The 18,812-nt window shown below is 39.4% G+C and overlaps 1 protein-coding gene across 1 annotated transcript; it reads right to left on the bottom strand.

The window, feature by feature from the left end:
* Positions 1–11,681: 11,681 nt before the first annotated feature.
* On the bottom strand, positions 11,682–13,786 carry HGPT (Hypoxanthine-guanine phosphoribosyltransferase). Its single transcript, XM_078583454.1, has 3 exons — positions 13,438–13,786; positions 12,252–12,416; positions 11,682–11,908 (listed from the first exon to the last, which is right to left on the bottom strand). The coding sequence occupies exons 1-3, from the start codon at positions 13,768–13,770 to the stop codon at positions 11,807–11,809; spliced, it is 600 nt and encodes a 199-aa protein (XP_078439580.1). The 5' UTR covers positions 13,771–13,786; the 3' UTR covers positions 11,682–11,806.
* Between the last annotated feature and the right edge of the window lie 5,026 nt (positions 13,787–18,812).

Here is an 18,812-nt window from a genome sequence, read left to right as displayed (position 1 = left end):
AGTTCCATGAGTGAGTCGATATACACTCCTTTGTATCTTCTAGGACACGAGGAGTAGCTTGGCACCCCACGTGTGGGAGACTCGACTATCGATTGGGTTAAATCGATCCAACATTAATTAATCTAAATAATGATATTGTTAATTAATTTGGAAGGTCAATAAATGTTTTTGGGCCGCTGGAGTCGTTAACTAGACTGATACATGGACCTAAAGGGTCACACGCAAATGGTCTTTTGGACGTCAGAAGATATACTTAAGTTTTGGGGGTTTTATGAGAAATACCCACTTAGTATAAATAGAGGAAGGCTCTGAACAAAATCTGCCCAGGCCAGAATTGTTTAGGGGGCCTTCCCCTTCTTTTTCCTTCTCCCCAACACCCCTCTCCATGCCCGATGCGATCAAAATGACATAATGACGACGGTCGAGGTAGAACGCGGCTCGTCAAGGAGAAGGAGGAGATTCGACGTGCCGAGTTTCACGTGGATACGCCTAGAGGCTACACACTTGAGCAGCTTGACTCATCTCACTCTGGGATCCAAGAAATCACGGATGCTATACATGGAAAGGTACTTCGTTTCATGGGTTTTATCAATGTTGTTCGATTCCATTCAATTCTTTCGATGTGAATTGTTTCAATTTATTCATCCAGATCTAGGCCTTTAGAACCCAACAATAACCCTAAACATTAAATACATCTTATTACATTGAAAATACCATTTTGTGACTCTTTACACTCATATATCAATATAGTTAAGGACTCTAGTAGCCCAATAACCTTCACTTGCCTTCATAATTATTTTACTATATCATTATATATGTTAACTCAGGATCTATTGATTTTACCTAATCGTTAGGTTGATTCTGCATCCTGTGGGGTGCCGAGGTATATCTCGTGCTCTATAAAAAACAAAGAAGCGTGGATTGACTTTATAATTGAACATGTTTGTCATTTATGTATTGTCCCTCATTCGCTTCATCCTCCTAGGATGATTTAGGGTATAGTAAACTATCAAATCCTGATCGGTTAGCCGTGTTAGTACTAATGCATTTAAAAATCATCAAAGAACTCCTCTCTTATATTCGAGTGCCTTTGCCAAGGGCGTCATTGTATCTTCTTTCTTGACTTGTTTTTTTCCACTCCATCAATTTTGTGAACTTTGTGCTGCATTCTAACCAAGACTTTTGAGAATCCTATGATTAGGAATTTTAATGTCATTATCGAAGTACAACAATCTATCCATAGTACCTATTTTGGTGTGTCAAGTGTAAGGACCACTTGCACAATTGTGACATGAATTAGCCAAATTAATAGTTTTGTATAATGCCATTTAGGGATTGATACAAATGAATTCAGCAAACTCCTTCTACTAAGAGCATCCACTATCTATTATTAGTATATTCATATAAATTTCTACGAGATGGGGCTTACTCCTTATACAAATGAGGCTAAATAGTGTTATTCTATATGGATACATTGACATCCTTCTTGAGTGTCCTTGAAGTAGGATTACTTAGAAGACATGTTTGAAGGCTATTCTATGTATTATGATATCATCATAATTTGCTAACTCAGAGTATGTATTCATAGATTTTATTATGAGCATCACATGTGCACCATAGGGACTAAAAATCATAGTAATGAACAATGCGATGGGTATTATGTGGTCGTCAAGCCAATCACACTACCATGTTTATTTAGTTCATTGAATAAAATATTTACGTTTATTATTATTCTTTGTGATGTTTATAATGAAGTTCATGAGTACGTGCAATGACTTAGTGAATTATGATGAGATCATAATACAGTGATGACTAGTCTTTAAACATGTATTCTAAATATTCCTGTTCGATGGATAGTCAAGAGGGATATTGAATTATCCAGATAGAAGAGCACTAGCTAATCCTACTTATACGATAAGTATAGCTGATCATGTGGCTTTTAGTGTGGCGACACTAAGTACAGATAGTGGATGCTCTTTGGAGAAAGAGTTCACTGAATTGATCCGTACAAATCCCTGAATGGTATTATACCTAAACGTCAATCAGTTTGATTCATGTCATGATTGTATAAGTGATCCACTGACCTGAGACACTGAGGACATCTTGTAAATGGATGACTACACTTTGACTACGACTTACGAGCCTCTAATCATGGAATTCAAACAAGTCATAACTGGGATGTAGTATGAAGCTGATAGAGATGATTGAGTGGTCAAGATGGGATCATCTGCCCTCGGTATACGAGAAGATCGACTCAAGGAAGACAATGCAGAAAAATCCCTGGCAAGTGTAGTGAGGAAATTAGAGAAGGTGTTCTCCAATAATTTCCACGCATCAATACTAATCGAACGAAGGATTAGGGTTTGGCGATAAACCATTGATAAGCCAAAATAAGGGTGAATTTTGCAATTTTTTTTAATCCTCTTCGTTGTTGACTTTAGCTTATACAATAAAATTTGTATAGTGATAAGTATGGGTATCGTCCAAGGGAAGCAAGTAACGAATTCAATTAATGATTTGCTTGAATAATTTTTACCCTAATTAGAGATAATTTAATCTTTAATGAAGATCAAATCACTATAATTAGATGAATAATTTAGAAAAGGGGGTAGAAGAGATGGGAGGAATTGAAGAAGTAAGAAGCTCTAGATTGACTTCTTTGATCCAATAAAAAGGATCAAAGGGGTCAATTAGAGAGAATAAGATGAAAATCTGATTTGGCTTTAGTTTGATTTTGGGAAATTTGGTTACAAAATTTACTAACTATTTGATCATAAAGGCAATCTAATGATTTTTTAATTAAACTTTTATAATTTTTTAATGTGAAAATGGAATAGATAGGTAAATTTCACAATCTCTCATGTGAATTCCAGTAAGGGCTTTTACATTTTGCTCAAGCCTAGCAATTTAGAAATTCAGACCAAGATCAAGAAGAACGATGAAGAAATTCACTAAACAATCATCCAAATTACACTAAAAATTCAAATGCATGAAATAGAAAGCACCTAATAGAGTTAATCTAGGATGAAGCTCCTATCTGTCTTGCAACTATGAAAGAACCACCTCTAGAATGACATCCTCCTCTCAAAATTTGGCTTTTATACTTAGGTTTCATTATGAAAATTACCATTTTACCCTCATTTAGTAATTAATGGTTATCCATCAATGTAGATTTGATCTGAATGATCCAACCATATAAAAAGAAAGAGGATGTTGAGTCGAGAAAATTGATAAAAAATCACCTCAATCGGACTTCAGGATCAAAAGTTATTAATAAATGAATTTTGACCAATCATAGCCATTGGATTGAAATTCATTTATTTAATTATTTATTTTCTTCACACTCAATGTGATGCATGACACTCGAGGATGACGCTCGACAACTAGATGAATGGATGCTAACGACTAAGGGAGATGGGGATGATGACGACGGGTAGAAGTTGCAGGAAGGGTTGAGGATAAGGTGGGATAAACAGACCGCAAATTTACACGATCGCTTTCGAAAACGTAAAGCTGATCAAATAATGGCGGTGCAGCCCCTTTCATCGTCGAGGCCGGAAGTACTGTATTCAACCACCACGATGATGCCGAAGCACCAAATTCAATACCTTCGAATTGCGTCCACGGGGAAAACTTACGAGAAGACCTAATCCACTATTCGTTGAAATTCCAAGAAATTAAAGCAAATCCGATGGCGGTGGATGAATTCTCGAGGAATATTGGACAGAGAACAATTGACACCAAAGAGTTCACGTGTACCTCGGCACCAGGGTGCGTGATGAGGCTGCGAGAAATTCAGGTCGTGACGTGACTGGGCGATCCGGGCGTTGTAAGGCCCACTGGACGAAATATCTGGACGTTCCGGGCGTTGAGCGGCCCTGGCAATGAGACGGGTGGACAAAGCCTGGTTGCTCAGTGGACGGAATGCTTGGGCGTGGGGCGTCATTGACGGGACGATTGATGTGCGGGCGGCCAGGCGCCGCAGCGTCGTGGCGGCCAGGCGCAGCGTCGTCTGCGCGCGGCGGGCGCGACGGCGTGTGCGAGCAGCCGGCGCGCGGTGTGCGTGGCGCCGCCGCCCGGTGGCGCTAGCGCGCGCGGCGGCCTGGCGGTGGCGGCGTTGGGCGCTGGGCACGGGCGGCCTTGAGAGGGCCGGCTGGCACAGGGCGACTGGCGCTGGCGGCCCTGAGTGGGGCGATTGGCGCTGGGCGCTAGGCGCGGGCGGCTTTGAGCGGGGCAGCCGGCCATGGGCGTCCTAGTGCTGGCGAGAGAGAGAGAGAGAAGGAAATAAAGAGAGAGGGAAAGGAGAGAGAAAGGAAGGAAGAGAGAAAGAAAGGAAGAGGGAAAGGAGGGTGGGTGGTAACCGGCGGTGGCGACGAGGGCGATGACGGCGATGGCGATTTGAGAGAAGGGGAGGCTAGGCCAAGTCCTCCAAGAAGAGTTAACAAAAACTCAATTCCTGAATTATGACTTGCCTAACTGTTTCTTGGAACATTGGCCTATACATATAGGTCTTGGAGGAAAGAGAAAATACAGTTAAATAAAATAAAAATAAAGACGAGCGACGTGACGAGCGATGTGGTTTCGCATCACGTCAGGGGCCAGTTCTGGATCTGCCTTTGGCGACGTGTCAAGACGCATGAAGGTGTGTGCGTGGGTGGAGACGTGTCTGATGCTGGCGTGTGGACTTGGTCCGGTGACGATGGCGGCACGTCCTTAGCAGTGGCATTGACTTCGGTTGACAGTGGTGGCGCTTCCGATGTCGATGCATTGACGTTGTCGGCACGAATTCTTTGGAGAGTAAATAGTGACGCCAATAACGTAAAGATTGGACGATAGCATAAAATTCTTTGTCATATGTGGAATATTTGAGTTTGGCGTCGTTCAACTTTTCACTAAACAATGCTATGGGGTGATTTTCCTGACTCAAGACTCCGCCAATTCCTATCCCCGACGCATCTCAGGCGACCTCGAATACTTAATCAAAATCGAGTAAACGCAGGATGGGAGCTTAAGTCATCTTAAGCTTAATGTCCTCAAAAGACTTTTGCGCTAATGCAATCCACTCGAAATGATTTAAGACATTCGGTAATGGATGCCATGATGGTACTAAAGTTGGAAATGAATCATCTATAGAAGGTCGCTAGATCGTGGAAGCTATGAACGTCTTGGGCATTTTTGGGAGTTGGCCATTGAGTGATGGCATTAATTTTGGCCGGATCAACGGATACACCTTGGGCAGATAAGATAAATCCTAAGAACGAAACATGATCAACAAGAAAGGAGCATTTTTTTGGGTGAGCATATAATTGCTCGGCCTTTAGGACTTCGCAAACTAGACATAGGTGATGGATGTAGTCAGGTTTGGATTTGTTGTAAATGAGTATATCATCAAAATAAATTACGACAAAGTTAACTATGAACGGCCTGAGAATGTGGTTCATTAACCGCGTCGATTCGATCCCCAATTGGTTGGAAGAATTTGAATTTCCATTTTTGGGTTGCTTCCTTGAGCGCCACGTACCCCTGCCTAAAGGTTTATTCCTGGAGTGCCATCGGATTCTCATCCGATGGCCGTAATTCGGGCATGTGGGTAAACAGAAAATCTTCTTTGAAAATTTTCATTTAATTCCTTTTTTCAACATTTATTTGCTGCATGACGCCGCCCAAAAGTATTTGCGTTTATGCCCTTCTGTGTTCTCTCTCCTCCAATTTTTTCCCTGAAATCATTAAAAAAAGTCCTAACAAATTGTAATTAAACTATGTGCTTATTTAATCATATCTTCACGCTTGTCATCATGACCGAGAGCTGTTTTTAAGGGCATAATTGTAAAAAATGTTAAGAAAAACCCCTTGAAGTTTAGAAATTACTTTAAAACTCATATTCCCCTTATAAATATATCATTTTCCTTTTTAAAAATTTATTTCTTCCTCGAATAAATTCCCAAAAAAATCAAGTAAATTCCTAAAATTTAGTACTTTGTCCCCACATTCATTAGGATTAAAATTAATTTTTAAAAGTTCCATTTTCATTTAAAAAAAATTATTTGAAACTTATAAACTCTATAAAATTCATAAATTTACATAAAATTAGGGGAAAAAATCAGAATTCACTTGGAAAAATTAATTAATATGAAATATATGATAACAACCCCATTGTAAACTCTTTAAGTGCATAATATTGTGCTGATTTCTTGAAATAAATACTGAATTTAAGGTGCTATCAACCATACCCTAAGTCGTTCAAGAGTCTCGCGCAGATGATGGATTATACATATACGGGAACCGATGACTGTAAAGGTTCCATGATAGAGTTCAAGACTAGGTATCTTCTAGAGCACGAGGTGTAGCTTGGCACCCCACGGGCTGGAAACTTAACCTATCGATTGGGTGAAATCAATCCATAGTTAATTAATAAGGTAGGTCAATAATTATTATTGGGCAACTAAAGTTATCAACTAGAATGATACATGGGCCTCGACGGTCACACGCATAAGGGCATTGGTGGATATATTTTAATTTTAGGTTTTTGAGAAAAACTTTAAGTGAAATATAAAGAGGGAAAGGGGTGTCATTTTAGGCACCCATGGAAGCCTGATTTGAGTGCCTCTCCCTTTCTCCACTCTCCTCTCTACTGATCCTAGGAAGAGTGTCCTCATGGTGAGAAGATCTTCTACATTTTCAAGAAGAGCTGAAGAAGAAGACGTGGAGATCCAAATGCTGAGTGATCGCGTGGATACTTCTAGAGGTCAGACGTGTGAACGTCCTCAGAATGATCTCGGAGCGAAAAATTCAAGGGTGGGACGAGTTCCTCAAAAGGTACATTTGATGTTTTATTGTAAAGATTGATTATGAATTGATAACTTGAAAATTAACATGATTAATTAATAAATTTTACATTATATTTATGTGTTTTAATGACTATATTTGCATGTTATCATATAAAAATGAAGATAAATCACTTACACTTTGATTTTACTATTATTTCTGATTTTTTATCATTTTTAACATGGAATTTAACCTCATTTCAGTGAAGAAATATTTTTATACAGGGCCTTAAATACTTGGCTTAAGGTTGTTAAGGGCTTTCCTAATTTTTCTAGAATTTCTCCATATTTTTATATAATTTTCTGACCAATATTTAGTTAAGAAATGAATTTTTCGTATTTAAATAACATATATTCTATTTAATATTTATATATATATATATATCAAGGGGCATCCACGTCATTCGCCCAAAATTCGGGCGAATGAATGATGCATATTTATTTATAATAATAAGAGAGAGAGAGAGAAAGCGTTACTGGGTCATTATGGCATCGCAATTCGTGATGCCATAATGAGCAAATTATTCTATTAAAAGGGCATCAACGTGGCGCGGTCAGCGAAAAGAAAGGTACGTTTTAACTTTTCTGCATGCATTAAAAAATTAACTTACCTCGTACATGGTCGGTTAGCCGCGTGCATTAAATGCACGCGGCAACCGACACACGTGTGTTTATTAATAAGAAGCTTACCTCATACATGGTCGGTTGCTGCGTGCATTAAATGCACGTGGCAACTGACACACGTGCGTTGAAAATTATTCAAAAATTGCGGCTGCTTTATAGCCATTCAAAGATGCCAATCACTTTCCAAACATTGCAGGCGGCGGACGCGGACAACTATGTGTCAGATCGGGATCTGAGAAAGCGGAAAACGAGAAACAATAATGCCAGCCAATCAGAAAATGCTGATTTTTGAGATATTTTGAAGAGAGATAAAAGATCTAACGGTTGACATTAATCCTTAGTAAAACAGCAATATATTGAGATTTAGCCGTCCGATTGGGCTGAAATTTTGAGGGCATGTTTGTCTTTCTCCCCTCTACAATCCAGACGGTTGGATCTTTAAATAGAGATCTGGAAATGGGCGAAAATCACTTTTTGAATCTCTCGCCAAGGATTTGGCCAGGAAGGACATAAGGGATGCTTTGGAAGTTGACAGTTCTTGATTCTGCACTCAAAGTTGTAAGTTTCTGATTTGTTATTCAATCTTCTTCTTGAACAATTCTAAAACGCCAAGGCATGGGCGAAATGTACATGCCCTAGAAGTTGGTTTTGAATGAAATTAGCACTGCATTTTGATTCTGATTCAAGATCTGGTTTTTTATCTTTAATTCTACATCAATTTAGAACATTTCTACATCATTAGATTTTTAATTTAGGGTCGGATTTCATCTATGTACTCATTTAATAATGGGAAAGAGTGAGGCATAGGCTTAGGGGAATGGATAAATCCATTTACGTGACTTTGGGATGCCTAAACCTGTAGAGACTCTTGTGTAATTACATAACCTATATTAATGTCCATTAGAAACTTGGTATATATTTTTAATCTCTCTAGAACTTTTAAATATTTGAATCATGCGTATGAAATTGTCCTTTCCCCTGAGACTATGTCCCATCCATCCTTTATTTGGTAACCCTAACTTCTAGAAACCAAAAAAACTAATTTTAGAAATGTGTATAGTATGTGATTTGAATTTGCAGTGTTCTTACCCATTAAGATAGTCGAAGCGAAGTATAATATCAGCTGGATGTCCTCTAACTAGAAACTATTTCATAAATAATAAATAAGAGAAAATAAAACCTAACTATACACCCTCTTAGGGTAGAACTCCTTAGCCTAGAGACCAAAAGTAGGAATAACAAGGTAAGGGGAAACTCCCATTGGAATGGGACTATAATAATGCCAGAACAAGTATAGAGTACTTTTGTGATGTTGATATGAATCCCGTATAGAGTACCATAAGAAACAGAGAAAAGAATATAGAAAGCTCCCTCGGATGACATATTTAATTTAGAGATACACTAGAACAGCAGACAGTCACGGAATGATGAGAAAAGAATGTAAGAAGAAAAGGGGTAGATCAAGGGGGAAGACCTTCAACCGCATCATCCGTCCTCTCCCGCTTCTTGTCGGAGAATCTCTCTCCCAGCCACTTCTTGAAAATACTTGAAAAGCTCAAATCTTCTGCTTGATGGCGGAAGTTATTTATATAGTCTATTTTCCCCCCAAAACTCCAGCTCTAAGAATGTATGTCTGTCTGTTTTCCCTTTCTTGCTTTTTTCTTGTAAATTTGTGGGAGGTCTGTAACACTACTTCCCTCCTCAAGAACCCAATTGTCCTCAATTGGAAAATTTGGAAATTATTTTTGGATGACATTAAATCTCCCCATGTAGCTTCATGATGTGGGGGATTCTTCACTTGATTAGGAGTTGTGCGGCATCACGGTTGAAGTGTTAGGATCTCACAAATTCAGGATATACCTGCCATTCCCAATCATCAGTCATATTAGTTGGTATTGAAGAAGAAACAACATTATCACCAATTGCCTTGCACATATTCAATAAATGAAATACAGGATGAATGGTAGCAGTAGATGGCAAATCAAGTTTGTAAGCGATGGGGCCTATCTTCCCAATTATAGTTTAAGTACCAAAGAACTTTGGGGCCAACTTTTTAGAAGTCCTTTTAGCTAGTGATTTCATGCGGTAAGGATGTATCTTGATGTAGACTCGGTCTCCAATATGATAATTACCTTATTGGCTTGTCAGCCACATATATTTCTATTAAGTGACAACAAGATACTAGGGGGTTTGAGAATATCGACAATAAGGTAATTTTATACAAGAGATTGTGACTACCATTGCTCCATCACCTCATCCTCATTATTTTGTCTCCTCTTCCTTCTTCTCCTCTTTCTTCTTAGTCCCCTCCTATTTTTATTATTCTCCTTCTTGGACGTGGACCTAACTAGACCAGGGGTGGAGCTGTTTATATTTTCTTGTAATGTCGACATGGTGCCCTTGAAACAACCAAGTCGGTTTGGGCGTAGTTGGCATCTTCTTCTTTCTATTCGTTCGTCTTCATGTCCATCTCTTCCCCTCTTCGTTATCTTCTCATTATTCTTCTTCTTCTTCTTCTCATTCTCCTTCTACTGTTCCCTCTTATCTTTTTCCTTCACCTTCTCCTTGTTGCCGTTATCCTCCTCCATCTTCCTCTTCTTCTCCCTCGTTGTATCATCCTCCTCGTCCTTCTCCTCTATCCCCTTATCCTCCTACCCCTTCTAATGAGAATTGGATATGGTAGTTTTTTAGTTAATATTTAATAATTTTTTTTTTGGTTTTTCATATGTAAGTAATTAATGAACAACACTTGAATTAAATTTATTTTGATTATGTAGTTATTTTGGGCAAATACCATACGAGGTTTTTCTAAACCTTGATTTATATTGTTTTGTTTACAATTTTTAATTGATTATATATTTATATGTCCTTGTTAATTATTTGTCATATATTCCATAAAATTTTGGAAAATATCTAAGTCTGATCATCCTCTCGCAATGTTCAAAATTATGACCACGTGATAGTAATTGTTTTCATCCATATAAATTCATTAAGAACTCTATGATCGTTGGTTTTTAGCTGGGTGAAATTAATAAATTATGAAGCCACTCATACTTTTGTTGAGGGCATGTAATAAATACTAAGACATGGCATTACTTGATTTGTTGTATGGTTATCAGCTTTTACTTTCATTAATTCAAAATCTATCGAAAACAACAGCTAGAAAATCACCAAATTCTTGATAATTAATCCATTGCTAGTAGATGATGTAGATTTACATAGTACTAGTATACTGATGTTTTTCAGCTCAATCACAATATGAAGAGGATAATTATGAACAACTTTTGGATTGTATTTATTAGAACCTTAGAATAATATGGATCAATTTATTATTTCAATGCAATAGTTTATATTTGTCATTGAAACAATTAGACTGATTTCATAGGGGTAATCAACAGTCAGACCCAGACTCCACCTGAGTGGGACGTTGAACTGCAGTCTAGAGGCCAAAGACATTCAAGGTTTCAGAGAATAGTCAAGATGGATTTGTGAAGTGAGAGTATAACCACATCATTTATACAGTCTGATATTCGGATACCAAATTTGGTACAGATTTCAATATTTGCTATTCAGATATCAGATTTTGATATCCAAATACATGAATCAAATATCCAGTACCAGCATCCGCCACATATTGAGCATTAATATCTGGTGGATATTCAATACCTGCCCAATATCAGATTTCTGGCCTCTAAAATTGCATTGATTTCGTCTGTATATCAGATATCAGTTCTCCATTTTTGAGTATTGAATGGATATCGGGCGTGCAAACATGATAGGATCCTCAACCTATCTAGGGTTAGTTTCGTCATGTTAGCCCACAGGGACATTTCAGTCATTTGGTTATTATGTATTTCCTTTAAATAGGGATACATTCCCTTTAGGAGGGGAGCCAAGAAGAAGAAGAAAGACTCCATGTCTAGGTCGGGCTTCCCTCTCGCCCTTTTCAATCCCCGTCCCTCGTGATCGTCTCTTCCTCACTGCGTCTTTAGGCGGCTCGTCCCCCGTCAATCACTACCCCATCCGTTCGACCCCTCCTCAGATCATTACCGTTTTCTCCTCTCTACCCGGGGAAACTTCTACCTCGCCTCACACTCTACCTTCCTTCCGATACGAACCTAGATCGAGGATCGTATCAAAACACTAAGCCTGTACCCGTGTAATCTGTTGAACAAATTTACTTGTTTCATACTCTTTTTATTTCTTCTCTCTCCCTCCTTAGACGTTGTGATCTCACTCCAAAATAACATAGAGGCTTTGCTAAATCCAAATCCTTTTCAAATCATGAAATCAAACCCGCTTCGGGTAAACTTGAATAACACAAAATAAACATCAAAGTCGAGTGGCAGCCAACTGACCTACAATTGGTACTTTTCTTTCTTCAGCACACCTATGTATGGCAGGTTCCTGTAGAGCTCTGCGAAGTCCATTCCGTACCCCACCACGAAGTTATCCGGACACTGCAAGAAATATACAGTTGAGAATAAAAGTCTCCATTTGCCTTGTTGATGAGTAAAATAACTATTGTAAATCTTTCAACCCGAGTCCCAGATGTGACCCATTATAAGATTTAATTCAATAAATTTTTGAAAGCAAGTATTGTATTTTCCTTGAACTGCTCCATCAATAATTTTTTTGAAAGGCCAGGTTTTTGGGCTGCAGGGATGACCCCAATAACCGGTTTTTGAGACATAAACCATCTTAAAATGGTGCTGCGAATATTTTAAAGGAAATAAATATTGTTGACATTAGATTATCCCAAAATTTGGAAGACACAGATTGATGCAGGTTTTCAAATCTGACCTCGAATCCACGGTAGAATCTTCCTTCTCCAAATGGTTCAGGGATAACCTTCCTCCTTGACGGTTTATCAAGAAACGTGCAGACTGACACAGAAGAGGCTCCCTTTGACTTCATATGAGCAATGAGCCAGAAAAGAGTATTCCCAGTATCAACAATGTCCTCCACCTGCAAGCAAGCAAAGGAATTTGTTACCTCTGTGTGAACTAAAAGATAATAACAGACAAAAAATACAGCCATATTAACAATTTAAAAATATCAAACCCTTTTTTTGTGCAGATTTCTAAGTGAAGAGAGAAAAATCGCCTTTGATGACCACAGAAAATGAATAATCGCAGGAAATCGATAAATCAACATAAACCCTTTTTTTGTTCATGCATGGTTGAGATTTTGTTGCTTTTTACTTGGTCATGAGCTTTTGGATGTAAAGGTGAAAAACATGAATGATTTATATGTCAATATCCCACTGGGAAAAAGACTGATGGTGTAGAAGTCCTCGGAAATTTAATATTACTACTGACAAGGAGACATATGACATTCGTAGAAGATATCTGGCATATCACTAGGGAAATTTAAAACAATGATAGAATGGTTCGCTAAAAGAACGAAGTTAAAAATGCTAAAACGAATTACCCCGATACAAAAACAGGAAAATTCAGAATTCGTCGTCAATAGCAATCGACACATATGCAATTATTTTCATGCTGAAAACAACAAGATGCAGTAGCAATGAGTTTCCCATTTAAACAATCCGCTCGTTTGCTAAAGAAGAACCGTAGCAAGACCACATACACATTCTTAAAGAAAACGCTACAACATTAATAAAAATGAAAAAAAAAGAGAAAAATTTGATAAACGTTTCTACAAAGAAGAACTTTACCAATAACACAAAGACGTTCTGAAAAAAAAAACGATGCAGTACTAATAAATTGAAAAACAAAAATAACGGAGGAACTGTACCAAGACCAAATGCTTTCCCCTATCATCGATCTTGAGGTCGCTACAATTTAAAAAACTGCTTAAACAAATTATCCGATAAAAGTAGAAGAACATTACAGTTCAGTTGTGCACATTAGAGTTCCCTCTCAAAAACTCCAAAGTCAGATTCCGAAAGTCCAACTCGCACGGTCGACAGCAGAGAAAAAACAAAAAAAACAACGATAAACGATTCAAATCAGAAGAACTGTACCAAGACCACATGCTTTCCTCGAACATCGATCTTCAGATCAGTCGTCAACCGAGGCGCACCGCCCGATTCGGTGCCCAATCCATACGATTCCACGCGAACGAGGTCGACAGCAATCGGAATCGTGATCCTCCTGGCGACATCAGCCAAGAACATGAACGATCCAGTGGCGATTCCCACAAAAACTACGGCCGCCTCGGAATCCCTCAACACCTCCGACATCTCCTCCGCGAGCTCGGACACTCTCGCAGAGATCTCGACATCCGTCCATAGAATCCTCTCCATGTCCTCTTCTCGAAGAGCCATGGCGGCATCCACACTCTGTCTACTAGACATGGTTGTTCTGTTTGGATTGTTCGATTTGGTGCGAATTGCGCGTTCTGTTCGGATTTCCGAACAGAACAATGTTGAAAACGAACACAACTTCGCACACACGGCTGTGCGGTTCGCTTTGTGCGAATTGCGCGAATTTTTTTTTAAGGTTTTTTTGAAAAAAAACTCCCTCGTTACTCTCGTTCTCGTTCTAGTTCTTGTTATTTGGGTATGTGCGAATCCAGAGTCTCCTTCTCCCTCCCTCGTTCTCCATCTTTCTCACTTCTCAGTGGCTCTGAATGACCTTGACCCACAGTCTGAGCCACTCGTTCTCGTTCGTCTCTCTCGAGTCTCCAGAGCGGCTTTTTCTTTCTTTCTTTCTCCTGTCTCTTCTCCCCGAGCTTGAAACCATCGGACTTCCTCCCAGTCAATTTGGCGCCGGATTGGGACGGGGTCAAAGTGGAGGCATTTGGTACGTTTTTTTTTTTCAAGTTTTTTTAGACTTGTGTCTTTCTTTGATTCTCTTTTCTTTTGTTCTAAATCTCTGATGCTTTATGATTCTCTCTTAATTTCTCTTCAGTTCTTTCCCAAAAACTCTCTTATCCGCTCTTTTGCTCTCTGATATTCTGTATGTGTCTCTCTTATTCCCGTTCATCTCTCTCTGTCTAACTCTAATTCTCTTCCTATTTTTATCTTCGCCTCCCTTGCGCTCTAATTTTTTCCTTCCCAAGGGTACTCTCATTGTCCGAATTCCTCTTTTTCTATGTCTGATTCGCTCTTTTCAATCGCTCTCTAATTGTCTGTCTATCAAATTCTCTGGTTTTTTTTTTTTATCTCTCGGTCATTCCCCCTTCCTCTCTCTCTTTTTTCATCTCTTCGTATGTTGTAATATGTTTCTCATTCTCTCATTCTCTGTCTATTACTCATTTTTTTTCTCTCCATCATTATGTGGCTTTCTTCTTTTCTATTCCTCTCACCTTAGTAATTATTCTTTTTTTTTACTACCGTTCTCTGAAAGTCTCTTTCTCTGTCTCTAAGTTACTCTCTCCCTCTAACTCTGTGCCTCGCTTCCTTATATCTCTCAAATTAGTTTTCGCTTTAAACTCTCCACTTTCCTCTCATTCTGTAACTCCATCTTCAAACCTCTCTTTCTTTACATGTGCAGAACAAGAGGCCTCCTCATTGGCCTGAGGCCGCTACTCACATTTCAACCATCGTCGAAAGATATACTTTGCCAGGAGGCGGAAAGCTAGTTCTGCAGCTCAAAATACCCAGCCAGAAATCCGACTGGAATTTTGAAGGTTTGGGTCTGCAGAGGGACTTCAATTTTGAAGACAGTTATTTTCGTTAAAAGTGGGATGTACTCTTCAAAATAGACATGGTGTACCCCACTTATTTTGAAAACAGATATTGCTCCTCTCTACTTTTCTATCATTTCCTAACTTTATCTCCAGTTTTCTCCATCTTTCTCTCGCACTAAGTATCTCTTTCTCCCTTTCTATCATTCGCTGAGCTTCACTTTTCCGCACTTTGATTCTCTCTCTACTTTTAATTCTTTGATTTTGTCACTATCTCTTATTCCCCCTCTCTATCTATCAAAATCTCCCTTTGTCTGCTTTTAATCCCCCCTTTATCTTCATCTCTCTACCTCCCTATCTCTTTCCTTCTACAATTCACTGTCCCACACTCTCACCATCGCTCTCATTCCCTCTGTCTTCCTCTCCCTTATTCACCCTCGCACTCTCCCTCGTCTTCTCTCTTTCACTCTCTCTCCCTCTCCCTCTCCCTTTCCTGACAAAACCAGGAACACTAACATTTGTTTTAAAAAACAGCATCTTGAATTTGTTACTGTAAGAGACGTTAACAAAAGTTATATTTTTATTGTTGAAATACCTAAATATGTTTTTATTGAAACATAATCATTCTACCCTCTAACCAAGTACTAGAAAATATGGAAGTACACTCTGTTTCATGCATGCCATTTTAATGAAATTAATTAATTCCTTTCCTTCTAGAACGAATGATTTCAGTTATGCCACCCAATGAAATGAGATGAATTACCAAAATGAATTCAGTACAATCTCCTCTGATTAAATTGCCAAATCAATTCGTTGAATTATTCCAAATTTTTTTCTTAAATCTAAGTTACATCAATGGCATAAATGCCATTATCACTAGATTTAATGACTGTTATATTTATACTTAAAATTTTATACTGATTATGGTGATTCATGACTTGTGATTCGTAAATTAAGATAACGTCATTACTAAATTAGATTATTCATAGTAAATTATACTTTATGCACAACATTTTTTTGCAAGTTATAGCTTTTTATGAAATTTCCAAACAATTATGTTCTTCCTGTGCGAATTTTGTTTGCTTGTTCGAATTTGTTCGTTTTGTTCGAATTTGTTCGTTTGTTCGAATTTGTTCGTTTGTTCGAATTTTTTCGGTCGTGCGAATTTTGTTAGGTTGTGCGAATTTGTTCGGATGTGCGAATCTTGTTCGTTTGTTCGAATTGTTCGAACATTTGTTCGAATTTTCGCACATAAAAAGAACAGCACACCGAACACACCCCTGTGCGGTTCGTTTGTGCGAATTTTCTGTTTGTTTTAAAAGAACAGAACAGAACAACCATGTCTACAGTGTCTACACACTATCTTCCGAATTTGGTTTAGGGGTTTATATAGAGTTGTACACGTGGCCACCATTCTTGTTTGAATCCGTTGACTGCCCAATCAACGCTCAGCTCTTGTCCACGTCACCCTGATTTACGGGACGTGGAAGATGGACGGGACGCGACGTCCCGTCCCTGTCCGTTCACTATATTTAATATAGTGTTGTACATGTGGCATTTCTTGTTTGAATCCATTGACTGCCCAATCAACGTTCAGCTGTAGTCCACGTCACCCTGATTGAAGGCAATGGAAGATGGACGGGACGGGATGTAGATCGCCCCGTCCAACGTCCGTATCCAGTGCAGGGATGCAGACTGGACGGTTTTTTTGTTCCAGGACGAAAAAACTGTCCCGGTCTGCGTACGTTCACTATATTTAATATAGTGTTGTACATGTGGCATTTTTTATTTGAATCCATCGACTGCCCAATCAATGTTCAGCTGTTGTCCACATCACCCTGATTGATGGGACGTAGAAGATGGACGAGACAGGACGAGGATCGTCCCGTCCAACGTCCAGATTCAGTGCAGGGCAGACTGGACGGTTTTTTTGTTCCAGGACGAAAAAACTGTCCCCTGCGCGTCCCTTCACTATATTTAATATAGTGTTGTACACGTGGCATTTCTTGTTTGAATCCATTGACTGCCCAATCAACGTTCAGTTGTTGTCCACGTCACCCTGATTGACGGGACATGGAAGATGGACAGGATGGGATGTAGATTGTCTCGTCCAACATTCGGAATCAGTGCTGGGATGCGAACAGGACATTTTTTCGTCCCTGGATGAAAAACGTCCTGTCTGCGAGGTTGGACAAAAAACCGTCCCATCTGTTAATCCCGTGACTAATTTCCATCCTGGTTTTCATCCAACCTTGTGGACGGGAATATTTTTTTGTCCTGGGACGGAAAAACCATCCCGTCCACATCCCTGCACTATATATATATAGTGTTGTACACGTGGCATTTCTTGTTTTCATATGTTGACTGCCCAATCGATGCTCATCCCTTTGTCCACGTAACACAGGTTTGGGGTAAATATAGTCGTACACGTGGCATTCCTTGTTTGAATCCGTTGGCTGCCCAATCAACGCTCAGCTCTTGTCCACATCACCCTAATTTGGGGTGTATATAGAAATAGTTCTGGATTGTCCATGATGTGGATGATGGAAGGGACGGGACGAAGATCTTCCCATCCGATGTTCGGAATCAGTGCAGGGACGCGGACGGGACGGTTTTTTCTACCCAAAATGAAAAAATTATCCCATCCGCATCCCGACTTTGCCAGTTTCATTCTGTTCGGCGAAAAACCATCCTGGAAAAACCGTCCTGTCCCTCGTCCCGGACCAAATATCCAATAAAACAGTTCTAAGGTCTGATTGCATTAATATGGATTTTCTAATCTTTTTATGGAAATATGGAGGAGAGATAAAATGGAGGGACATATGTATAATTACTTTTGGGGGTGTCAATTTGGGCGCGCGAAAAAAAGCAGGAACTTTGATGCAAAATATTGAGGAATTGATATAGCAATGCCGCGTGGCAATATCTCAAATGTCGAAAGCAAATCCGACAGACTTTTGTCCATCCACCGTCCGAGACCTCTAGATGGGACGGTTTTTTGGTCCGATAATACAAAAACCGTCCCCTCCGTTCTTCTCGAGATTAACTTCCATCCCAATTTTTGTCCAACCTCACGGACGAGACAGTTTTTTTGTCCTGAAAGGAAAAAACCGTTCGTCCGCGTCCCTGCACTGTATACATAGTGTTGTACACGTGGCATTTCTTTCTTGAATCCATTGACTACCCAATCAACGCTCAGCTCTTGTCCACATCACCCGGAATTGGGATATATATAGCGTTGTACACGTGGCATTTCTTGTTTGAATCCGTTGACTGCCCAATCAATGCTCAGCTCTTGTCCACGTCACCCCAATTTGCTTGACCTGGCAGCAAGTTTTTGAAAAAGAGTTTGATGAAATTTGTGCGTGTAATCCAAATGTTACAGAAATAAATTTCATCAGTCATTTGTCCTGACCTTAGAACGGCACCAAAACAAAACCTTCCCGTACTGTTAGGTTGTCTAATTGAGTGCTGGTGATTAATGCCTTTGGTGCAGAAATTCGGTCCAAATGGGCACATTTATGATCCAAGATGGGTGGGAGTGTGCGGTAGCGGACGCGATGAAGGCGGTGACAGTGCAGAGGTGTAGACGAGGGTGATGGAGACAACAACAGAAGCGATGTCAAATATGCAAACGAGACAAGGAGGACGATGCACTAGCAACACACTACTAAGTGCAAAGGGAGATAGTATGGCAGCGGTAGTGACGAGACCTCCTTTAGTAACTGTATATTTATTCTCCAAAAACTCTTACCACGGGCATCACTG

The sequence above is a fragment of the Wolffia australiana genome, chromosome 11 (genome assembly GCF_029677425.1).
Source record: "Wolffia australiana isolate 7733 chromosome 11, ASM2967742v1".
Classification (NCBI taxonomy): Eukaryota; Viridiplantae; Streptophyta; class Magnoliopsida; order Alismatales; family Araceae; genus Wolffia; species Wolffia australiana.
Note: the sequence above shows the minus strand (reverse complement) of the source record. Positions and strands in the feature narration are given on the sequence as shown.